The 24,954-nt window shown below is 34.8% G+C and overlaps 3 protein-coding genes across 9 annotated transcripts; all 3 read left to right on the top strand.

The window, feature by feature from the left end:
* Positions 1–5,372: 5,372 nt before the first annotated feature.
* On the top strand, positions 5,373–9,330 carry LOC107935385 (calcium-dependent protein kinase 21). Of its 3 annotated transcripts, XM_016867980.2 has the most exons (9): positions 5,431–6,159; positions 6,254–6,315; positions 7,047–7,190; positions 7,268–7,420; positions 7,682–7,797; positions 7,970–8,137; positions 8,252–8,379; positions 8,734–8,833; positions 8,913–9,330. In XM_016867980.2, exons 2-9 carry the CDS (start codon positions 6,270–6,272, stop codon positions 9,012–9,014), a joined length of 957 nt encoding a protein of 318 aa, XP_016723469.1. In that variant the 5' UTR covers positions 5,431–6,159; positions 6,254–6,269; the 3' UTR covers positions 9,015–9,330. The 3 variants fall into 3 exon arrangements, with proteins under 3 accessions (XP_016723468.1, XP_016723469.1, XP_040958592.1); XM_016867979.2 differs by having other exon boundaries at positions 5,373–6,315; XM_041102658.1 differs by lacking the exon at positions 7,047–7,190 and having other exon boundaries at positions 5,465–6,315.
* A 2,451-nt stretch (positions 9,331–11,781) lies between these two features.
* Positions 11,782–15,075, top strand: LOC107935384 (uncharacterized). Its single transcript, XM_041102656.1, has 6 exons — positions 11,782–12,270; positions 12,655–13,443; positions 13,548–13,738; positions 13,865–14,071; positions 14,154–14,214; positions 14,296–15,075. The coding sequence occupies exons 1-6, from the start codon at positions 12,043–12,045 to the stop codon at positions 14,878–14,880; spliced, it is 2,061 nt and encodes a 686-aa protein (XP_040958590.1). The 5' UTR covers positions 11,782–12,042; the 3' UTR covers positions 14,881–15,075.
* A 688-nt stretch (positions 15,076–15,763) lies between these two features.
* On the top strand, positions 15,764–24,437 carry LOC107935383 (uncharacterized). 5 transcript variants are annotated; one of them, XM_041102655.1, is made up of 12 exons: positions 15,781–15,897; positions 16,344–18,095; positions 18,172–18,529; positions 18,678–18,762; positions 18,862–18,918; positions 19,371–19,430; positions 19,509–19,730; positions 20,183–21,685; positions 21,912–22,560; positions 22,706–23,111; positions 23,525–23,560; positions 23,907–24,437. In XM_041102655.1, exons 2-9 carry the CDS (start codon positions 16,520–16,522, stop codon positions 22,407–22,409), a joined length of 4,359 nt encoding a protein of 1,452 aa, XP_040958589.1. In that variant the 5' UTR covers positions 15,781–15,897; positions 16,344–16,519; the 3' UTR covers positions 22,410–22,560; positions 22,706–23,111; positions 23,525–23,560; positions 23,907–24,437. The 5 variants fall into 5 exon arrangements, with proteins under 5 accessions (XP_040958586.1, XP_040958584.1, XP_040958589.1 ...); XM_041102654.1 differs by having other exon boundaries at positions 15,856–15,897; positions 21,912–22,553; XM_041102652.1 differs by lacking the exon at positions 23,525–23,560 and having other exon boundaries at positions 15,764–15,897; positions 16,450–18,095; positions 21,912–22,553.
* Positions 24,438–24,954: the final 517 nt, after the last annotated feature.

The raw sequence follows: 24,954 nt of genomic DNA, 5'->3' as shown, positions 1-24,954 counted from the left end.
ATCATTACAATTTTTTTTGAACAGTTCTGATTATATTTGTTCTTTTTTGACACAATGTCTAGAACTACCCATAGTCCCTCCCCAACTCATAAATAGGAGGACAATGTGCTTCAGCGCACTAGAACCCACATCCTCCTGCATTGATAACAATACTCATATAAATCGAGTTAAAACCCAATCGACTTATCATTACAAATTTGTGAAAAGAGAATGGGTTGTATTGGTATAAACAAATAACAAATTTGTCACTACAACTGTCATTTTATGAGCTTGAATGTGATTTATTGGTGTTCAAATATAGCAAGTTGAAAAGGAAATCCTTGAAGTTTTGTAAGAATAAGAATTTAGGCTCACTCTATGACTTTTTTTGGGCTTGAAATTTATGCATCAATATAATAAAACCAATGGGTTACATTACATGTATCCATAGTGGCCATATCAAAAGCTAAATAGGTAAAAAATGGGATTTTTCTTGAGTATCCATATATATTTTTGTAATTGATAGTTTCGAGACAGTTAAAGTCATTTAAGACACTTCCTTTAGTGGTTTTAATTCCGCTTTGGTTAGAAAAATTCATCAACTTTTATCAAAGGTATGACATTGGAGTCTATGACATAACTCTAGAGAAGATAATGATGATGCTGACAGCTTGACCAAAATGATCCATGATAAAAGAGAATGACTACGGTTATTTAAGGACTCCCGTTGAGGGCCTGGCTTAATTTTATATAATTAAATTGTTTCATTTTCTTTCCACTAAAAAAAACTTATTTGTAACACTGATTAAAAATTTTCATTTGACATTTAAATGATACAAGTTTAAAATTTATCATTTCTCATCCCTCTCTAATATTTGTATTTTTTATACAAGTGACCAAGGACATTACAATGGGAGATAAAGGGAAAGTGTTTACAAATATAGAGATCGAACCAACCGCGTGATTGGCCGCTAATATTTGTAATGACAAACAATTAGAAATAACAATTTTTTAAGTAGAATTGAGAGAAAAACACATAAATATAGGATTAATTGTACGAGACATTCTTAAACTATGACTTGGATTTTAAATCGGCCCTTGAATTTAAAAACATTGTAATTAGTTTCTCCAAGTACTAGTATCATAGCAATCATGCCATTCCATCTTCCCAACCATTAACTTTGAGAATTAAATGCTTGATTAAATATAATGTCAAACATTTTCAAAACATGAGAATTAATTTGTAAACACACACCACACTTATTGCATAAACAATTTGAATTTAAATTGTCTATATGGTAGTCACACACATGTTTACAATTTGATCCACGTGTTTAAAATCTGTTCTACATTAAGGCGTTTAACACCTAAATTGGTGGCTAAACTTATTGAATGGCATGATTGATATAGTATTGATCCATTGAGATCTTAATTAGAACATTTTTAATGTTTAAGAACCAAATTAAAATATGGGAGATAGTTGAAACGCACTTAGTGTAACTAACTCATAATAATAATGATGATAGTCATTTGACACAGTATCAATGAACTCCAAAGAAGACTCAAGATAAAAGTACCATTGAAGCCCCTATACTATGAGTCAGATTATATTTTATCCCATTTACTCAAAAGAGAGAAAAATTAGTCACCATACATTAGATTAAAGAACAAACTGGCCCTTTTTGATAAAATATTAATCCATTTCTTCTGTTAAAACTTGGTTCATGTACATCAATATAAGATACATGTGACATGGTACTTTTACTGAATACTCAACTAATTGTCAAGTGTTCTCTCTTTTTTTTGTGTGTGTTTATGTTTGGGGTTCGTGACTGTCCACCTGTACTCTTTCTTTAGAATACAATGTATGTTCCTAGAACTAAAAAAAAAAAATTCATTAACAGTGTAGACAATGACACAAAATCTGAGCTTTTTTGTTGATAAATTTTTTATAGGCCCTTGATGTTGGTCCTTTTTAGTGTATTTTTCTTTCTTTTTCAGGCTTGAAGTCCAGTACTAATGGGGTTGAACTAGGGTCCAAGCTCGACCCTAAGATACAATATAAGAAAAGCAAACCGAAGCCTAGTCCACATAAGCCCCATCCATGTTTGGATATGAGGCTTTGAAGGTATTTTGGGATAAATAAGATAAGGTCAATTAAGACTAAATTTATATATTTAAATTAAATTAATTTTGTTTTATTAATGTAAATTATATATGTGTTGTATATTAATTTTTTTTTGAAATATATTTAAACTAGATTAACCGAATTTCTATAGAAAAAAAATGTAATTTATATATTTAAAAAAAAAAGAAAATCATGGATGAAATATAGAAATATTTTTTATTTAAAATATTTCCTGATTGAGCAAGTACATTACATAGTCCGTTTTAGGGATTGGCGATTTACCCGTTCCATGACTTTGGCACTGGACGTTCCAAAAATGGGTACTATCCAGTCAGGTGAATTCAATAATAGACGTCTGGTGGCATTCCAGCTTTCCTTCTCTTTTCAGGACATATCCGAAAGAGAATCCAGTACTTCTCGGTCGTGAATATCTGAATAAGGCGAACCGTCCCGCGGATACCTTTGCTTCGGAACAAAACAATTAGAATAGAATTAGGCTCGGTCAACTGGAATGTGTATTATCCATATGTTATCCATATAGGGGATCCTCCAGTTGAGAAGATCCATCGACCTGAGAGGAAGAGAAAGGTCTATCTATTTTATTTAGCTATTCAGTTAAACCAATGATTCGTTATTGGAGCAAATAGCAACAACCATTTCATCCGACATGCGTATTTTTATTTTCCAATGGATTTACATCTTTCATTAATGGAAATTTTTTGATGTAGCGAGTAATAGCTCTGGTTGTTCGCTGTTCAAGAATTCTTGTTTAGGCAGTTCATACCATCCATACATAGTGTTTTGATCTAAGATTTCAATTCTTCCATGTTTCAGCAGTAGCATATTGTTTCATGGAGCTAAGGTAAGGTCCAAAATATGGAAGAAACAGGTGTTTCCACAACTCTACCACCCAGTCAATTCCGTTCCACTTAATCCATATTTCATGACCACATATCTTTCCGACTAAGTAATGAAAAACCTTTCTCCTCTTACATGAATCAAATTTTCATTTCATCCGGGAAAAACCATATTTTTCTTAACAATGTCTTTGTCATTTGATCCAATTGCCTTCCGTTAGATAGGAACATATTTGATAAATACTGACAAATCCTTTCGTTATTGCTAAATAAATCGATCAATAATCAATTTGAAAATGAAAACAAAAAAGAGTCTTCTTTTTTGTTTACTTTACTCTTTTTCTTTTCATTAAACTTTCTATTTAATGATCCTATATAAATCTAGAGCGTTATCAATGTCATAATTTATGGGAACAACTAAATAAATAGAACAAAAAAAAATAGCGGTAGGAATGGACCTATCACAAAATTAGACTTTTTTTATTCTTCCCTAATTTTTTTGTTTGGCTTTTCGGGAAAACAAAATACAAAAAAATGGGCATTTTAGGTTATGGCGGACCAGCGAATTATTGGGCCGAGCTAGATTTGAACCAATGTAGACATATTGCCAACGAATTTACAATTCGTACCCGTTAACCGCTTGGGCATCGACCCAGGAAGAATCAATTCTAGGTTTATTGATAATCCATGATCAACTTCCTTTCGTAGTACCCTACCCCTAGGGGAAGTTGAATCCCTGTTGCCTCCTTGAAAGAGAGGTGTCTTGAACCGCTAGACGATGGGGGCATACTTGCATGACCGTGACCATACTATGCTCATAGTATGAGCAGTTTTTTGAAATTGTCAATATAATGGAATGACTAGAGCCGAAAGCTTTTTCCATCTTTTATGATTTTCCATTTTTGATTCACGATTTATACTCAGTAAATCATTCATTTTAATCGCCACTCTATTCAATATAGAAATAAATTAGATAAATTCAATCTATCATATAAATATTTATTAGATATAAATAGATATTATAAAAAGAAATTAGATTATATTAATAATACAAAGTATAAGATCAATGATTGGTTTAACATAAACATAAAAAAAGGGAGTTAACCTTCATTTTTTCCACTTTCATTAATTGGTTCACTCATTATTACGGCGAGACAGGCATGTTTCTATCTCACATTAAGCCGGTAAATTAACAAAAAGTAAGTCGAGAATTTTTGGAAGAGGCAGCAAAAAGTTATCGAAAATTATGCGTGTGTTTTTTTTTCTAAAAATTGGGTACGGTGGACAAAGCAAATCCCTTCATCACATGTTTCAATAAAATAGATTGGATCTATATCGAATTGCTAAGGTAGAAACATCGTTGTTATTGCAATAACTATAAGAATATACATATTTTTCCTAATTTAACCGTAATATTTTTTTCCTCTTACGATTAGATTTTTTTATTGTTCGGTTTTTAATTAGGTCATGATATCGTCTTCCTTTGATTTTTATTTGGGCATAATAATTTATTTGATCCTCCAATTTTATAAAAAAAATATTTTAACCTTTTATTTAATTTTTCGTTTCTTTTAGCTCTTAAACATGCATTATTTATCAAATCACCTCAAAATTGATGTAAAGTTAATAAATTGTTAACTTTTACTAACGTGGTATATACGTGAATTACTATGTAGATGCCATGTTAGCAATTAATTAACCTTTTAAAATTTAAAAATTCAAAAAAAATATTTGTAAGAAATTAAAAATTATTAAAATTATCAAACATTTTATAAAAAAATTATATTTTAAATATTTTCTAGTCATTTATTGTGGCAAAAAAAAAAAGGTACATATCAATGGGAAAAACAACTTTTTAACATGGAAGTAATTGAATATATACTCTGTGTTTACTTTACAGTTAATAAAAATTAATATTTTAGAAATTTTGTAATTGTCTATTTTAATATTTTTATTTTTAAAATTTGAAGTCTTATTTTTTTTTATAATTTCGTATAGTTAATCAACGTTTAATTTTATTAATTACATATTTGAAAGAAGTAAATTATACAAATAGTCACTCAATTATGAAAATTTATAAAATCATCAATTAATTATTAATGAATTTTTAATTGAATTATGAAAAGTTAAAAAATGGTCCATTAACTATTTAATTTATTTTTTTTATTATCCAATTATATTAAATTTTTAGGCCTTTTCATTTTGATTTTTACGTTAGTCAAATAGTAATAAAAAATAAATTTAAATAATTAAACAATCATTTTATAATTTTTTATAATTATGTGATATTATTAATAATTAAGTTACCCTTTTATAATTTTTTATGATTACGCTACAAAAGAAATACTAGCTTGCCCCGAAAAAAATTCGTTAGTTTACATTTTCTTTTCCTTATATGGTTTTCCATTATCCTCAAAATCAGGGAAAAATAAAAGGAAAAGCCCATCAAGGCCTCGGCTTTGCCTAAACTGGGTTTTTTTAATAGAAACATCCTATATTTTTTGTGCAAAGCTTTAACCTTTACTTCCCAACTTTATTCTCTTCATAAATTTCCGAAGAAACCCAATTTCCAAAAATTCCCAAAGTTTATTCCTTTCTTTGAAAAGATGGGTTGTTTTAGCAGCAAACATAAACCGTCGGATCCTCCTTCAATGCCAACAACACAACCAAAACAAGTTCAAACCCAGGAAGTATCAATGCCTCAAACAAGACAGCCCCAACAAGTTCAAACCCAGAAAGTATCAGTGCCTGAAGCTCAAGTTCCACAAACAAGGCAACCCCAAGCTGTGTCTGTCCCTTTGAAGCCTTCACCAGCAAGCACAAGGCCAATTCAAACAATGGAAGATACAGTATTAGGGAAGCCGTTGGAAGACATTAAGCAATACTACAAGCTTGGGAAAGAACTTGGTAGAGGTCAGTTTGGGATAACTTATTTGTGTACTGAAAATTCAACTGGTAACACTTATGCTTGTAAATCGATATTGAAGAGGAAGTTGAGGAGTAAACAAGATAGGGAAGATATAAAAAAGGAAGTTCAAATCATGCAGCATTTGTCTGGTCAACCATGTATTGTGGAATTTAGGGGTGCTTATGAGGATAGGCAATCTGTTCATCTTGTAATGGAGCTTTGTGCTGGGGGTGAGCTTTTTGATAGGATTATTGCTGAAGGACATTACTCTGAGAGAGCTGCAGCAGGTATTTTTAAGTCGGTGGTGAATGTGGTTCATATTTGTCATTTCATGGGAGTGATCCACCGTGATCTTAAGCCTGAGAATTTCTTGCTGTCTAGTAAGGATGCTGGAGCTATGTTGAAGGCCACTGATTTTGGCTTGTCTGTCTTCATTGAAGAAGGTTCAATTTCCAATTTTCCCTATGTTTTATAATAGTGTTTTTTAATGAATTGGTTTACTTATTTGATTCTTGGATGTGCATGTAGCTAATTGAAAATTTTGATGATTTGCCATAGCTACCACCATATGTCCTTTCTTATGTATGCTGTATATGATTTGTGATCTTAAATTCAAAAGTCTTACTGTTTTGTTGCTTAATTTGGGGTGTTTGAACACTTAAATTTCAGATGCGCAAATTGGTATGAAAGTAAATGGTAGAAGTACCATGGAGGTCCTCATATTAGAAGTCGGATTGCTTTTTGCCCCACTTTAGTAAAAAATTGGGCAAATTACTCCCTGTATGTTAGATCAAAGAGCAATTTTATCTTTCTGTTAAAGTTCCATCCATTTCTACTGTTTAAAATTGATCCCTGAATGTCGGCGTAAGGTACATGTGATACAATGTAAATAAAAAATTTTAACAGGAAGGACCATTTTGCTCTTTGATCTAACATAGAGGGACTAATTTGCCCTTTTTTTGAGTAAAAGGGGAAAATGCAATCTGACTCCTAGTATAAGGGTCTCCATGATACTTTTACCGAAAGTAAATTGACATCATTGGAAGTTGGCATACTCATTAAGGTGCAATGATCACTAAAGTTCCCCTTCACCTTTTGATACCGTTATGTTTTGTGATTGATTCAAATGATATTTTTGCTGCAAATGTACTAACCATTTTTATTTTCGTCCCAGGGAAGAGATATCGTGATATAGTAGGTAGTGCATACTATGTTGCTCCTGAAATTCTACGACGTAGTTATGGAAAGGAAGTTGACATATGGAGTGCAGGCATTATTTTGTATATTCTACTTAGTGGTGTCCCTCCATTTTGGGCTGGTAATAGGAAAAATATCAAGTGTTTGCTACTTCTACATGTTCTAGAAATTGATACATTTGCTGAAACTGTATTGCAGAAACCGAGAAAGGAATATTTGATGCCATTAGTGAAGGAAAACTAGATTTTGAAAGTCAGCCATGGCCTTCAATTTCTGAAACTGCCAAAGATCTAGTGAGAAAGATGCTAACAAAGGACCCGAAAAAGCGGTTCACTTCTGCACAAGTTCTTGGTCTGTATTCCTTTTTAGTTATTGATTATAGTTCTTGGAGATATATTATTGTGTCTAGTTTGATGGTCTGACTTTACTCAGAAATTCAATTTTTATGAAGGTTTCTTATAAAACTTCAATCCGCTCGTATGACAGTATGCGACCCTTCTGGCTTTCCTTGTTTGTCAATTGATTAAGATAGGTTCAAATTATATTCTAATATTATGTTAGCCTTCTTCAGTTTCGATGTTTTTGATTAACATATATTACTGGTATGGTTAGAGCATCCTTGGATGAGAGAAGATGGTGAAGCATCAGACAAGCCAATAGGTAGCGCGGTTCTCTCTAGATTGAAGCAGTTTAGGGCAATGAATAAGTTGAAGAAGCTTGCGTTGAAGGTATGATATCAATTTGCATTGAAGTGGCTTCTTATTTGATAACTCTAAGCATAACAGTTTATGCAGCACGCTTGTATTCTTACAACAGATATCCTGAAATTCTTTAGACCTATGAATTGTTCTTCTTTCTGTCTTCAATTAATAATGTTGGTTTATCGGAAATACCCTATAGGTTATCGCAGAAAATCTCTCTGAAGAAGAGATTAAAGGTCTTAAAGTAATGTTCACAAACATGGACACAGACAAGAGTGGCACAATCACCTATGAAGAACTGAAGACAGGTTTGGCTCGTCTTGGATCAAAGCTCTCTGAAGCTGAAGTAAAGCAATTAATGGAAGCTGTAAGTATTTATCTACCTCACAACTATTGCAGTTGCTCATTTTGTTTGTAGTTTATTATTGCTTCCATCTTACACTCAAATGGTCTTCTTGGAATTACGTACAAAACATTTCAGGCTGACGTAGATGGAAATGGAACTATAGACTATATTGAATTCATCTCAGCTACAATGAATAGATACAGACTCGATAGAGATGAGCTCCTATACAAAGCATTCCAGTATTTTGATAAAGATAACAGTGGGTGAGTACCAAGTTTTCGTCTTTTCGTTATTGTAGCTGCATCCTTCTACTGACCTAATGCTAAACTGCCCGCATTCGACATTGAACTGATATGCCAAAGAACTTATGAAAAATTTTCTTGTTAAATGTTGAAAATATACGTGTGAGCACTACCTGAATGATCTGTTATTCTCAGGTATATCTGCCATAAAATTTTCTTGTTAAATGTTGAAAGTTTTTCTGGTTCTTCTCTTAGATGCTCGATAATCGTTAAGAAGATTTAAAGGAGCTAAAACTTGACAGATTTCCAGGACAAATTCATAGACTGCCGCTTGTTTGATGTTAATTTCATCCCTACATATATTATTCCTCACAGGTACATTACAAAGGACGAACTAGAGACTGCTATGAAGGAGTATGGAATGGGTGATGAAGCCAGCATCAGGGCTGTAATCTCTGAAGTGGATACCGATAATGTAAGTTTGCAAATCAAACTTTTAAAACATTTTATAACATGTTTACATTACTGGTACTAACAATATTTGAATTCAACAGGACGGGAGAATTAACTACGAGGAGTTTTGCACAATGATGAGAGGTGGAACACAACAAACTGAAAAAGCTTTTTTAGATACTATTAATAGTTCCATTACCTAGCAACAACTGAGTCACTGAAGACTAAAGCAATTTAACAGTGTTAGCCGGCATAGAGCACTCATGGCGGAAGGTATGGGTTGGATATGGACTCATAGTCCAGGATCAGTTCCTTTTGGGTCCTTAGCTAATAGCTATCCTGGTTCTAGAAGTGGGCACTTTGTGAATTTGAGGGTATAAACTAGAATTGATTTAAGTTGCAGTACTGGTTGTGTATATCTATTTTCTGGAATAAATTGCCGATCAGTTTTCAAGTTCAACTAATTTTTCAACCTTTAAGGCGATTCTTTTTATCTTAATGAAATCGCTTACAACTCTATCATGTTCTTTTCTCTCGTTATTCTTGCATAATCTCTCAATATTGCTGCAGTTTGAATCTTGTCTGCAGCTGGTTTTGTCAATTGATAAATTTTATTTCTGATGAACCGACAACTTCATGGTAACCGATAAGATTTCAGGGGTAAAAGTATCATGGACGCTATCGTACTAAGATTCAGATTGCATTTTACCCATTCTTTAAAAAAAAAAGGGCAAATTAGTCTTTGAACGTTAGATCAAAGAGCAATTTGGTATTTGTTAAAAATTTCATCCATTTTTGCTGTTAAAAGTTGGCTCTTGTACGTCAGCCTAAGGTATACGTGACACGTCACATGTCACTATTTGGTGTTTTTGTTAGTCATGTCAGTTTTTAATAGTATAAATGGGTGGGATTTTTAATAAAAGGGACCAATTTGCTCTTTGATCTAATGTACAGAGACTAGTTTGGTGATTTTGTCAGTCAAATGAGTTTTAATAATAGAAATGAATGAAATTTTTCATAGAAAGAACTAATTTGCTCTTTGATCTAATGTAATAGGGATTAGTTTGTCTATTTTTTTAGTAGAGGGGGCAAAATGCAATCTGTCACATAGTATAAGGGCTTTCATGGTACTTTTACCATCAACTGTTTGTTTGCTTTAGTTTCATGTTTGAGTACATGACAGACATTGATGGAAAACTGTTGTTCAATCTTGTATATGTTGAAGTTACTTGCCAGGCATTGTAAGTTCTCAGAGCCCCCATTTCTTTAATGAAAACAAAAACATAAAACACAAGGTATCCAAGGATTGAATATCATAAAATATCGTAAGAGGCAAACTTATGAAACACACTTCACTAGACAAAACAAATTGCATCTTACACAACCCAAGGGCCACTTGCAATTTTCTTTAGCTACAAAAGTTAATATTTTACTCATTTTTAACCATAAAAAAAGGCCAGTGAATTAAAGGTGTATTCATCATTATTATAGAATCCTTTCTTCTTAAGCAGCACATTTTATTTTTTTACACAACCCTAAGAAGAATATCTTAACAATTCTTATATTATCCTTGCTGGCTTGTCCTCTTTTTCAATATCTGGCCTTAACCCTTGCTGGTAGAAATACTACTTTGTCCATTGCAGAAGCATTCCAGATTGTGTTGTGCATTAAGATCAGACAAGGGCTGATCGGTCTACTTCATCATGAACTAAAATAATCATGGGGTTTCATGTTTGTTTAAAAAAGTGGGGTTTAGTTTAAAATTAGAAGGATGGTATCCAAGGTTTAAGCTTCATATTCCCCTGACAGGAACTGCATTAGAGACAACCATTTAAGTTAACCTTTCCACGTGAGTTTGTTTTTCTATATTATATTTTGTAACCCCCTCCATTAAGCAAATTACATGCACGTGTGCACACATTTTCTTTATGCCTAGGAAAATGAAGTGCTTCCCGGTTCCCTAGTCAAGACAGATAGTAAATTTCCTTCTTTTTCTATTACAGTAATCACAACCTTATATAATGAACTCATGGTCAGTCATTTTTCATTTATGTATTCATAATTAGGGTAATTTTTTTATATTATGACCTTCAAGTAAGCCTTCACCAGTTCAATGCAGTTACCATATTAATCAATTTATATTGAAAGGTGTGCTTATAAATATGAATGAAGTTTTCATACATTTTGGAATCAATATCATAGCAAGATAAGTGGATTCAAATGTTGTTTATATTTTGAGAGGTGATCTACCCTATATGAAGACAATGTTCTTCAAGCTATATGCACATAAACATAAAGCGAATCCAGTCCACTTATCAAATTCCTACAATGGAAGACAAGTGATCTATGGTTAGATTTCTTGATATACATAAACCAGGAAAATATATATAGTTTCTGAGATCTGATCATTTCCAAGTGTGGTGGGTCAGGTTAAAGGGTAGCCATTAACATTCTCCCACTACTTTTGATCTTTGTCCTCTTTTAGAAGTGGGTAAACTCTTTTATATATATATTCATTCTAGCTGTATAATTTACATTTCTATATCATTTTTTTTGTTCTATATGCATATAATCCAATGCCTTGGATGCTTAACAATGAGGGTACAGCCTTACCACTATATAACGAGACAATACAACTTTGTTAAATTAAGACTTGCTGTCAAATGAACAACGAAATGATAATCTAATAAACTTAGGGACTCTAAGATAGAAACATAAATGATAATCTTTTGTAGTTTTGAGATTAAAAAGAAAAATAAAAAAGAGAAAGGAAAAAAAGGAAGTGGACATATAGAAAGAGATGCACGTGGGGTTGTATGCCACACTGCTCACCATTCTCTTTTAAATTCTTTTTTACAAAACCTCTTATGAATCTCTCTCTTTTCCTATAAAGATCAGCTCATTGCCTTCTTCTTACTTCTTATAGGTTCTTTCATTAACTTTTTCTTTGTTTTTATAAGTAAACAAGTTGATTGTTTTCAACTTTGAAAGCTTTTTGACTCAGTGTTTAAGTGAAACATTCCTTGTTTTCTTCCTTTTGATATAGAAAAAAGTTGGTCTTTCTTCATGTTGATTTAAACTATCTTAATTTTTTTTTATTTGAAAACCTCCTTTGTGATCTGGGTTTTCCGTTTCATTATTGATCCTTGCATTAAACTTCATGGACAGTATGTTTACTTTTTTGTTTTGAAGCTTTTATCTGAGGTTTTCCTAGGGAGGTACTTTTGATAAATGGTGGAAATGAAACTTCAACCTTGTGCTAGCTTGGTTAATGCTTCAACAATGTGTGCAATAGAGAAAGGGATGAAAGGTGAGAGCAGTACCGTAAATTTCATACCAGAGATTGCAGCCGAGTTGCAAAGAGAACGAGCGAAAAATGCAGAGCTTATGGAGAGAATATCATCACTTGAAGCTCAAATACAAGAAAGGGATAAGGAATCTCTTATAACAAATGAACAAGTATTGCTTCACCAATCCATTTTGATTTGTTTTTTATTGTCCTATTGATTTTGAGCTCAATACTATGCTTCATTTTTCCAAATAAAAATGCATATTTCCTTTTACCTTTGATGTGCTCTGGCTATTATGCATTGTTTAAGGCCTCTTAATATTGTCTATTTGTAATAGGATGAACATTAGTTTTGATAAAATAATCCATTTAGCAGAGCTTCGGTGACATTTAAGTCGTATATTTTGGGATTAATTTATATCTTACTGCCTTAATCAAGTTATTGGTCTTTGATAAATGGTCCAATGGAGTTCTCCGTTGAAATTTCCGGTAATGGTCCAATGGTACATGGTATACTTTTGACTGCTTAATGAGTGTCTTGTGTTATTTCACAGGTTAGCTGTCTTGATACCGCGGAACGAAGCTTCAAAAGACAGAAAATTGAAAGTGCTAGTCATAGAAGCGGAGATGGAAATGGTATCGAAAGTGAAACGGCTTCCAAGTCAAGAAACGGGACGCCAAACATGCCTCGTGTGGATGAAAACCAGGAAGACCAGTTAGTTAATTGGATGAGCATGGACGAGACACACTTTTTACGTTTTGATAAACTTAAAGACGGTGACATCGCGGGATATCACGAGGATATGGATGAGAGTGATGATGAAGATGAATATTACGAAGAGGATGATTCCAGCATCGGGTATAAAGATAAAGAAAATCAAGAGAATCTAATTAGTACTTGTGAAGAAGAACTTCATGAGGAAGGTGATGGCCATGGAATGCCTATATTGAGTCTCCAAAGTTGTCCCGGTGGTACGAGTGAGCTTACTTTTGCAAACACGAGCAAGTTAATGAAAGAAAATCGAGAAAAGGACTATACATTACGGGATATACAAGTACCTTTAAACCCAAGCAATCTGAAGTATGAGCCTTGTCAAATGGTATTATCTGGAAAGACATCAAAAAAACCTCCGAAAGTTCCTTTCTGTCCGAAAGAAATAAAGAAAATACTAGAATCGGATGTGCTTTTATTGAAAAACGCACAGTCGCACACCATAAGGAAGATCATCGTTTTTGCATCCCTTGGCATAAGGCATGGATGTGAAGATATGTACGAGCTCGACTTTAATCACTTCAGAATTTTAAGGAAGGGGGATCCATATGTATCTCCAAGTAACCCGGGTGTAAGCAGCCTAGTTTTCTAATGTTTGTCGATTGTCTTTGCTTTGCTTGTTGGTATTGGAGCTAATAGTTTAATGGTTGCTTTCACTGGTATATATTGTTACAGGAGCATGTCTTATACGAAAATCCTGGCATCCAGAGGAAGGTTTTCTATCCAAATCGACAGAATCCAACACTATGCCCTGTTCAAATACTCGAGGAAGAGAAGGCTATGCGACCATCTAATCCTAGTTGTCCATCGTGCCTGTTTTTGTGCATCAAGTATGGTGGAAGAACAAGAAATCTGCCTCAAAATGAGTGAGTACCGACTACTGAGTATTGACATTTTGAACGGGTTTATATTGACACCCCCATACTTTTATAGAGCTTGTACCTCATCGGCCTAATGATCTAGCAACATTTTTCGGGCTGAACTTTTTCCAGATATGTCAGGCAACAAATGGGAAGAAATAAACTCAAGTCTTTCGGACCTATCATGTGCCGAATGGCAATGCTCGTCCATATTCGTAGTGGGAGCTTCTTCTTCAAGGCCTTGGGCATCACACTACTTTTCATGGCCGGTTTTCCTGATGACATTGTTCAAAGAGAAACGAAATATCGGAACCTAGACTTGCTGCAAAAATATTATAGGTAAGAACCGGATTAGGTTGCACTTTGCCACCATTATGATGTCACGGTTTAGCAGTTAATATTCGAAACCTTCGTATTGTAGGACCGATAAGGATGCCGAAGGTGAAGAGTTGTTTCTTTCACATTCGGTAGCTTCCAACATTGTAAGATCGTGATTCCCGAATTTCCTGAAAGCCTCGTATTATGTTTTGTTTATAGTCATGCTAATTATTTTGCTTTTTCAGCAGGCTAGTCCTAGCTCTCAGCCACTGAAGACAACCTCAACAAAAACCAAAGGGAAAAGGCATACAAACTCCAACAACAAATCTCTCACTTTGCCGAAAGCCTTGTATCACCAATCGGCACCGTCGAGTTCAACACACCCTGCTCAATTCGGTCTAATGGGCTACACATCAATTCAAACTCACGCAATGGCAACATTTCAAACCACAACATCCCAGGCTCGACCCAATACTACGAAGAGTCTTGGTAACAATATCTCCTACCATAACCAAACCCCGTATCACTTGTTTCCACCGCAACCTGCGAATAGTTTCATGCCTATGGTATTTTGGCCTCCACCAAATGTGTTCCCTCCCGGTCCTTATCCTCCTACATACAGTTATCGGTCCTTTCCGACGAATGCGAATTATGTCTCTGTCCATCCACAGCCTTATTATAATCACCCTTCATCCAGTTGTTTTACTCCAAAGATAACAGAAGGCAATAATGGGAAGAATGTTTCAGCATCCTCGGAACCTGATAGCAACTCGAATAGCAGTTCGAGTAGTACGGAAGAACCGAAAGAGGCATTAGCTAGCTGCAGATAGTGGATCAAGTATCATGCATATACAAATTTTCTTGTATCATTCATTTGATGAATAGATTACCAAAATTTGCATCAAACAATCATTTATCATAATTTGGGGGACTTCTCTGAAATACACACATATGTAGCCTTGTATAGTAGAGGTGGTAATTCGGACGGCAGATTTGAATAGTATTTTGATTTAAATGTTAAAGTTACTATCAGTTACAAATTTAGAGTGGATGCGGATAGATATCTCCATCTAATATTCATTATTCGAATTTTTATTGCTTTTTTAGATAATGGATTTGGACATCTGAATTTGCACTAAATTTGTAGATTTAGATTTAGATATATGATAGATTTTGAAAAGATTGATTTTACATTTTAACAGAGTCGGATATGAAATTTGGTGGATTTAGATATCAAACGAATAATAATGTCTAATTCGAATTTGAATAGTAACACTTAAAGAATTTACTAATAAGAATTCTAATTTTTAATAGATTTGAAAATTTAAATTTGGATAATTAGAAAATGCAGATATTCCTATCTTATACAAACTGGAGATGAGTAATAATGAAGTTCTAGGAAAAATTTTAGTTGATATTTAAGTAAATCTTAATTTTCTTTCAATTTTAGGATTTAGTCACTATAATATAAATAAGATTGAATTATTGTTTTGGTCTTTATATTACATTTAATTTGAATTATTTGAGTTTAATTTTAATATTTAATTTGGTATTTAAATTTTTGTTTTTTTCTTAAACTAAATCTTATTTATTTTGGTAGAGCACACATATCAAATATTTATTGAGCCACATAATGCAATTTAATTTTAATATCAAATTAAATATTTAAACTGGTAAATAGTACATTAACCAAAAAGAAGAAAGCAAAAGGGGCCAGCATTAACAAATTGTGAAGAAAACGACGTCGTTAACTGGATCTATTCCTCGGATGAGAGAGTTACACATGTTTCCATCTTTCGCGCCCTACATACCCAAATTCCCTTTCGCAAAGCCGTCTCAAATCGCCGGTACGACCACGATTCTCCTCTTTTCCTTTTTTTTCATTATATTTTAATTATTTGTTCTTATTTTCCATGTTTTAAAATGTTTCCATAGAACATTTCGCGGTTTTTAATCTCTCAAACTAATTAATTTTCTCTAGTTCGCTCTGGTTTTTTTTCCATGATTTATTTACAATGCAGTGAAATTAGGATTCAAAATTGATATATATTTGATCTTGAACAATAAATTATTAGGTCAAAGCTTTCACTTTGTTGATTTTCCACACACAATCATCTAATTTAGTGAATGATATTTGCAGTTAGTGTTGAAATCTTTAGTTGACACCGATGATTAAAAAAATTGATATTGGTTTATTGCTATACAATAGAATCATCTTTTTCCAGATTAATGTTGATGATGATCATGGGACGTGGCTTTTTAACTCTAGATTTGGGGTAATTGTTCATTGCAGTTTTTGGTTTTAAGTGTAGTCGAAGGCGTATTGATTTATAGATGCATGGATACTTTAGGTAATGCTGTTATGGAGTATTGATTTTTAATCCTATGTACGGTTTTAGGTAATTGCTGTTTATAGAGGAAATTGGAGATTATAAGGATTGGTTGTTGCCATTAAATCAGTCATTCAAAATGTCTTCATGTGAGAATGTGCAAACTAGTGAAGTTGGGGGCCAAGATCATCAAAATGATGCTCCTGTTGTAAGTGTTGGTTGCTTGAGACCTGATGATGGTGTGGAGGAGGAGGCTGAGGAAGAAGTGGAGGATGGTGAGGATGAGGAAGAAGATGTAGATTTCAATCCCTTTTTGAAGGAAACACCTTCTCTGGAGGCTTCTTCTAGTTTGAGCTCTGAAATTGAGGGTTTAGAAGGTGATACTGTTGATAGTAGAGAAAATGTTAATGTTACTCCAGATGTCAATTCATCAAAGATTAATACTATGTTGCAAAACTCCGATGTTGGAGATTCTGAGCACTGTGACGAGGAAATTGTGATGCAGAGTACTTCCTCCCATGAATTGCAAAATAACGTTCCCCAGAAAAATTACAAGAGGGAAGCTGGATCTAGTTCTCAATTGGAAAGAGAAAAGGAAAGTCAGTTAAGCAATGTAAAGAATAGTATGGTTGGAGACTCGAGTAATGCTACACATTCCCAGAAGATAATAATGCATTTGATTGATGATGAAGATGATGCTATCTGCAGGCGTACTAGGGCTCGTTATTCACTTGCCAGTTTCACTCTTGATGAACTTGAGGCCTTTCTTCAGGAAACAGATGATGAGGATGATGTTCAAAATGTTGACGATGAAGAGGAGTATAGGAAATTTCTTGCAGCTGTTTTGCAAGGTGGAGATGGCGATCACCAGTCAACTCAGGAAAATGAAAATGTTGATGATGAAGATGAGGACAATGATGCAGATTTTGAAGTAGAACTTGAGGAGGCACTTGAGAGTGATTATGATGAACCTACATTGGAAAAGACACAGGCAGAGGAAAATCAAAGAGCTGGACGACGTCCAGAAACAAGGCAGAACAGACGGCAAAAAGCCTCTGCTCAGTATGAAAGAAAGCTTTTAGAGCAGACTAAGAGGCCATTGCGCCCCCTCTTACCAATCTTGCCTAATGAACAAATTACACCCATACCTACTCTTAATGGGAAAACTTGGATGCCTGAGATTTATAAGAATTGTGTAGCTTCTGCAGCAGTAGATGGTTTCATCAATGGGTTCACTCCATATCAAATAGGCCAGTTGTATTGCTTGATACATGAGCATGTGCAACTTCTTATTCAAATATTTTCTCTTTGTGTGCTTGACCATTCTCGGCAGCACATTGCATCTCAAATTCAGGGTTTGATTCTCGAGATGCTTCAAAAACGAGATGAAGCGATAACTCGTAAAAGAAAGCCATATCCTGATTCTTGCTTCAAGCCTCCATATGTCTCTTCGTCAGTGCCAAATGAGGTCCCCCTTTTGTGCCCCACAAAGAACACCTCTAAAACATCTACATCTAATGCTAATGGAGTCTGCTTTTCACCAAATACACAGCTGCCTGATGCTCAAAATATTTCCAGTCCTGGAAGAAGATGTGAACATTCTGATGTGCAGTTGTACTCTTTCTGGGTGCCTTCTTTAAGCAGCCCAGTGTTATCCATTCTCGATGTTGCTCCATTCAATTTAGTTGGAAGATACATGGATGATGTATATTCTGGTATGCCTGATTCCTTTTTTGCTTGCTAGTTGCTATGCATGTCCTTGGGATTTGACAATTTACAATTATTTGACAGCTGTCCAGGAGCATCGACAACGTCACTTGGAGAGTAGTACTACACAATATGAAAAGGCACCCCTGTTCCCTCTTCCTTGTTCTCTATCTATGATGGAAGCTAATAATGAAGCATCAAGAAGCAGTTCTTCACCAGTTGGCTGTTTAGGGCCACCATCAGTCTGTCAGTCACCAGCTAAGAAGACATTGGCTGCTACACTTGTTGAGAAAACAAAAAAGCAGTCAGTTGCCTTAGTCCCTAAGGAAATTGCGAAGTTAGCACAGAGATTTTTTCCATTGTTCAATCCAGCATTATTTCCCCATAAGCCACCTCCTGTTGCAGTTGCAAATCGGGTTCTTTTCACTGATGCAGAGGATGAGTGAGTTGCATGCTTCCCTGTTCTTTTTTTGTTTGACTGTCTTGACTCATTGTTAAGCATACATGATCATGTGAAGTTTCATTTATTTAAACTATGAGAACAAATCTTGTGAAGGTACATTTTTCTTATAATAGAAAATTTTATGTAGATTACTGGCGTTGGGCTTAATGGAATATAATTCAGATTGGAAAGCAATTCAACAACGTTTTCTTCCTTGCAAATCTAAGCACCAGGTAACTTATATCCTCATCTTTAGTTGGAACAATATCTAAGTATTCTTGCTTATTAAACACTTAAGTTCTTATTTCATTTTATGCATTTACTTCCTTCAGATTTTTGTTAGGCAAAAAAATCGATGCTCATCCAAGGCGCCAGAAAATCCCATAAAGGTATCAACCCATCTTACACTAATCAAAGATGAACATATTTGCCTTTCGATATGTGTTTGAGTTAGGTTTTATCTTCTAGTTTGTCAATGAATTTATTAGTTAATTATGATACTTCTCATCTTTTTCTTTTTCTTTATCTGCTTGCTTATATTCAAACTAAGCACCACGGTTCCTAAATATTTTAATTTTCATATTTTATTAAAATCCAGGTCACCTTTTTTTGCTCCATAAAGCATCTTGCTTTGTTCGATGGCTAAAAGAACTTTATAATTTTGGAATGTCTAATATGATTATTAGGTTATATTGCACTGAAAGAGGTGGTCTTTTGATTGAAATTTTCTTCTTGAAAAGTTACATCGTAGGAGTTAACTTTGCATTATAGTTACTGGATTACTTACCTCTTTACTTTTATTTGGGAGGATATATAAGAAATATTTTGGTGCTTTGTTCAGGCAGTCCGGAGAATGAAAAACTCTCCTTTGAATGCAGAAGAGATACAAGGTATTCAGGAGGTAATGATTGTGTACTGCTTATGTCTGGTTCGTTTGATTATAATCTTGTAATTTGAAGCATGTCTTCAACATTCGCAGGGGCTCAAAGCATTTAAACTTGACTGGATGTCTGTCTGGAAATTTATAGTCCCACACAGGGATCCATCCTTGCTTCCCCGGCAGTGGCGCATAGCCCTTGGAACTCAGAAGTCATATAAACAAGATGCAGCCAAAAAAGAGAAGCGGCGACTCTATGAATCTGAACGACGAAAGCGTAAAGCTACCAATTCGACTAATTGGCAACATGCATCTGATAAAGAGGTTTGTTACTAAACTGAAGTTGGAAACATGTATTCCCATTTCTTCACGTTTTCACCTGTTATTCCGTGTACCATGCATGATCTTTGAAGCATGATTGTTTACTCTGATATATGAAAGACTGTTAGAAAATCTAAATGTTCTCTAAATAGTTGTATCAAAGCATTGATGTCTATTACGATTGAGCTCAAAATAGCTGATCTCTTTATTGCTTGGCTAAAGCTTGATCTTGAATCATCCAATTAATTGTATTACATTGCAGATTGGGATAACACTTTCAGACCATAAAGCAAAGATTCTAAAATGTTCAGAAAATTGTAATTAAAAATCCACCTGCATTTTGCAATATATGTTCATGTAATGTTCTTGTTTGTAGTTCATTTATTTACTTTATAAGATGATGCTTGCGTGAGGGTTCTTTTACAAGATGATTATTGAACTTCTCTGGACTGTAGGACTGTCAATATACTGGTGTAGAGAATTGCAGTGGAGATGATGACATGGATAATGCAGAGGAGTCTTATGTTCATGAGGGATTTTTAGCTGATTGGAGGCCGGGTATTTCCAAGCTCTTTTCATCTGAACATCCTTGCTCGATCATTGGAGACAAGAACCCACCTAATGATATGCTTACAGAAGAGGGTGCAAATGTCAGAGAACAATCAAATAGATATATGTCTGCAGTCACTCGGCCCTTGAGTGGCCATAATCAGGGATCTGCACATGCGTTTAACCATTCTCAGCCGCCTTACACCTTTTCTCATTGTGCATCTAATGCATTGCAGCCAAAACACCCTGTTCCTAATATGATATTGAATACCTCTAAACCTCAAATATATTTACGGCCATATCGATCTCGTAAATCCAACAATCTACGGGTAGTGAAATTGGCACCAGACTTGCCCCCAGTAAATCTACCACCATCTGTTCGTGTAATCTCAGAATCAGCTCTGAAATTCAATCAATGTGGAGCATACACCAAGGTTTCTGCAACTGGAAATCGCGTTGTTGATGCTGGAATAGTAAATACAGTTTCTCCATTTTCAGGTTTTACTAAGCCATTGGTGAATAAAAGTGATAAAAGCAATCCAATGGGAGATAATGTCACAAATTCCAACTCAGAAGAATCTGGGGTTGTCAAGGACAAAAGTGTTGCAAAAGAAAGTACTCGTACTGATCTTCAGATGCATCCGTTGCTGTTTCAGGCCCCTGAAGATGGACAAGTGCCGTATTATCCACTGAATTGTGGAGCTGGTGCATCCAGTTCTTTCAGTTTGTTTTCCGGGAACCAGCCCCAACTAAACCTAAGTCTCTTTTACAATCCACAGCAAGCTAAGAAAATGAAGGAATCTGTTTCAGCATCCTATGGCATTGATTTCCACCCGCTCTTGCAAAGAACTGATGAAACAAATAATGAACTAATTACTTCGGGCTCTATTGCATCTCCATCTGTTGGTTTGGATGGCAAATCTGCTGCACCTAATCCTTCCAATGCTGTCCAGATGAGGCCAGTGGTCCATTACAGCCCATTTGCTGCTAGATCTAGGCCTTCTAGTCCAAATGAGAAAGCTAACGAACTAGACTTGGAGATCCATCTTAGTTCTTCATCTGCGAAAGAAAGTGCTGCATTAAGTAGGGGTGTGACTCCACATCCTACAAACTCATCAGTTAGGTTACTAAATTCTCATAATGCAACAGAAACACAGGACACTTTCCATTCATCAGGCAACAAGTTTGTTTCTGGTGGCTGTGCATCTACCATATCAAGCAAAGTCATTGGCAGATACATTGACGATGGAAGTGACCAGTCTCATCCTGAGATTGTGATGGAACAGGAAGAGTTAAGTGACTCAGATGAAGATGTTGAAGAACATGTGGAGTTTGAGTGCGAAGAAATGGCTGATTCCGAAGGAGAAGGAGATTCAGGCTGTGAACAAGTATCGGAGATGCAAGATAAGGTGTCTCTCCTCTTTCTTCATGTTATATTCAAATGTTTCTGAAATAAGAACATAATTGCGTAGGTATTTAAGTGTAATAACTTATCTATGTTTTTACTTTTCGGAAACCCAAAAATAATATCCTTCTTCTGTCGTTTGTTCTTTTCTGTAGCCCTTGTTCCTTGGTATTTTGTTAACAGTTTGCCTGTATGTTGTTTCTCAATTCCTACTTCATTGCTTTCTGTAGGATGCCCAAGGTTCCGTGACACGAGAAATTGTGATGGATGAAGATTGTAATGATCAACAATGGGAATTAAGCATCCATGGCAACAAGTCACAGAACAATGTTTGTGATCCCGAAAGCAGAAGCCCTTCTTTCTTGAAGACGGGTTCCACATGTCCAAAGAAGGATAAAAGCAGTTCCTGGTTGAGCTTAGATGCATCTGCATCAGGATGTACTTCACGTGCAAAACCTAAGAATGAAGCGAGTACAATCAGCAAATGCACTCCTACTAAAACTTCAGCTTCACATCGTACCACCAGACCTTCGAAGCAGGCAACACCAAGCACAAGAAAAGTTGCACTACAGGAGCATGCTGTAGATATGGCAGAACAACTCAGCTTGGGTCCTCTATCAGCTCCAACATCGAGGAAACCAAGAAAACGTACATGTCGGGCAAATAAAATCACAAATGTTGGTACGAGCTTAGGGAACTCAAAAAAAGATGCGAAAGACAGTGGTTAGTTAAAGTGACAGATTATTGCTGGTAATGGTGATTGAGTTGCTTATATTCCCCCGGCCGAGATTTTGTTTTTGTATGCTTGCTTCCGTGGCTGAAAAGAAAGCCCTCAGCAGAGATTTTGTATCTCCACTGCCTTCACTCTTGCTGTAAGTTGTAAGTAATTTTGCAATGGCATTGAAAGATCAAATGCCCAAAATTTTGTTTTGTATTTATTAGTTTGGCACTCAAAAGGAAAATGCTCATTCTCTTTCACTTTGTAGAGTTTTTGAGTAATTAATATCTTCTTGTATGGTTCCAGAATCCATTGGTCACCTTGTCTTGCCCTCTAATCTAACAATGTGGGTGTCCTGAAAACCATCTCTTTCAGACACCTTAGAGATCATATCGGTTCAGTAAAGAACACGCTGAAGATTACCTAAGCCATAAAGCTTGTTGCTGCTGCTGCTAAAGTCAGGAGAGCTCAAGAAGCTGTGATCAACGACAGACCTTTCTCCGAGTCTCTCTAATGGAAGTTCTTTTCAACATCAACAAACCACTCCGGAGTGAAGACATTGATGTTCCTCTCACAAATGTTAGGCCAGTCAAAAAGGTTGCCCTGGTCATTGTTGCTGGTGATTCGTGGTCTTTGTGGAGGTTTGGACAATACATTCCCCGATCACGTCCAAGAACATGTGTGAAGGGCAATTAATCCCTGCTATTAAAATGTAAGAATTTTTACCAAATGTACATTATAAATGTTCATACAAAATCTTGATACAAACTTGAAAGTTTAGGGTTAGAGTCTTGTACAAACCCTATTATGGTGACGTGAACCATAGGTAAACGACATCGTGGGTTGGTGTTCAACATCATTTTGATGGTAAAAAGATCTTTTCGGTCTCTTTCACTATATTAAGCAAATTGGTTTTAAAAAAAATTGAAACAATTTTAAGTCCCATCAATTTTAAAAGTAAGCAACTAAAGACAAATAATCACAACATTAATATTTTTTTTTATCAATTTTACATAAATATGATTGGTATAACAATAAATTTAGTTTTCATACTTTACATTTTCTATAAATTTGGTCACGATTTAACAAATTTAACTTCCAATATTTTTGTAAATGTTATTATAGGTTCAACAGCTGTTTATTTTGGTACATGTGAATTTGGTAAGTCATTTTTATCCAAATTAGAGTATTATCCAACTTTACTTATTCCACCTACTGCTGTTGCTATGGGAAATATTATTTCATCAGTTACTGGTACCTAAAGAGTTAATTACTCAAAGAATGCAAGCTGGTGCTAAAGGAAGATCATGGCAAGTCTTGTTGAAAATTTTAGTAAAAGATGGGATTTTGGGTCATTATGCTGGTTACTCAGCTACTTAGTTAAGGAATTTACCTGCTGGGGTATTTAGTTATTCCTCTTTTGAGTATTTAAAAGCTGCTGTTTTGAGAAAAACAAAACAGACTAATTTGGAACCAATTCAAAGTGTTTGTTGTGGTGCAATTGCAGCTTCTTTGACAACTCCTCTTGATGTTGAGAAAACAAGGCTGATGACTCAAGTTCATGGTGGTAATAAAGTTGCTGCTGTTATGTATAGTGGGGTTAATGCTTTGCTGAAGCTGATTTTGAAGGAGGAAGGTTGGATTGGTTTAACTAGTAGAGTTGTTCGTAGTGCTTGTTTTTCAGCTTTGAGTTAATTTGCATTTGAGACTGCTAGGCTTGCAATTTTGCACTAGTATTTGAAGAACAAGGAGGAGGAGTTGTCCAGAATCAGTGTTGCACCGGCTTGAGTTACAATTAGTTGGTGATAATGCTCTAATTTCTATCTCTGTTTTTGTTAAATTTGTTTTGTTAGCGATATAGAGTAGTTCAAAGAAACTGATTTTTGGCATTACATTTCTTGGTTTGATTGATGCACGGTAAAAGTAATATGGAGGCTCTTATATTAGGAGTCGGATTGCATTTTGTCCCCTTTACTAAAAAAAAGAGCTAATTAGTCTTGTACACTAGTTCAAAGATTAAATTAGTTATTTCTTTCCATTTCTACTATTAAAAATTGACAAAATAACGTATAATCTCATTTTGAGTTTTGACATACGAAGACCAGTTTTTAACAGTATGCCGAATTTTACATTTTTCTGTTTGTAATGTCGTATACCATCTTTGCTAGTCCATGAACATATGAAGATTTCACATGAATAATAGGTTGAAGTTTCTAAGACTTCCAAGTTGATTAGGTAGTAATGGTACTTTTGTGGTCATCTCTTGTTCTGGTGTATTAGATAATTTTTTTATGGATTAGTGTGGCTTGTTTTTGGTTTGGTGAATGGATTAAAAAATGACTGAGTGCTCCATCCAGGTTGCTTTATGTAATGTAGATTCCTTTTAGAAGTTCCTGGTTAAGCCTAGATGGCATCTGCATCAGTTTAAGTCAGTTCTGGTCAAGATTATGCCTAGACCAATTGGATGGCAAACTATTAGATTGAGTTTCAATATTTTTTGCTCAATAATCTCTACATTTGATATCCCACTTTACTTCCCATCCTTCACCATATTC

Source organism: Gossypium hirsutum, chromosome D10 (assembly GCF_007990345.1).
Source record: "Gossypium hirsutum isolate 1008001.06 chromosome D10, Gossypium_hirsutum_v2.1, whole genome shotgun sequence".
Lineage (NCBI taxonomy): Eukaryota > Viridiplantae > Streptophyta > Magnoliopsida > Malvales > Malvaceae > Gossypium > Gossypium hirsutum.
This window is presented reverse-complemented; position numbering and strand designations above follow the sequence as displayed.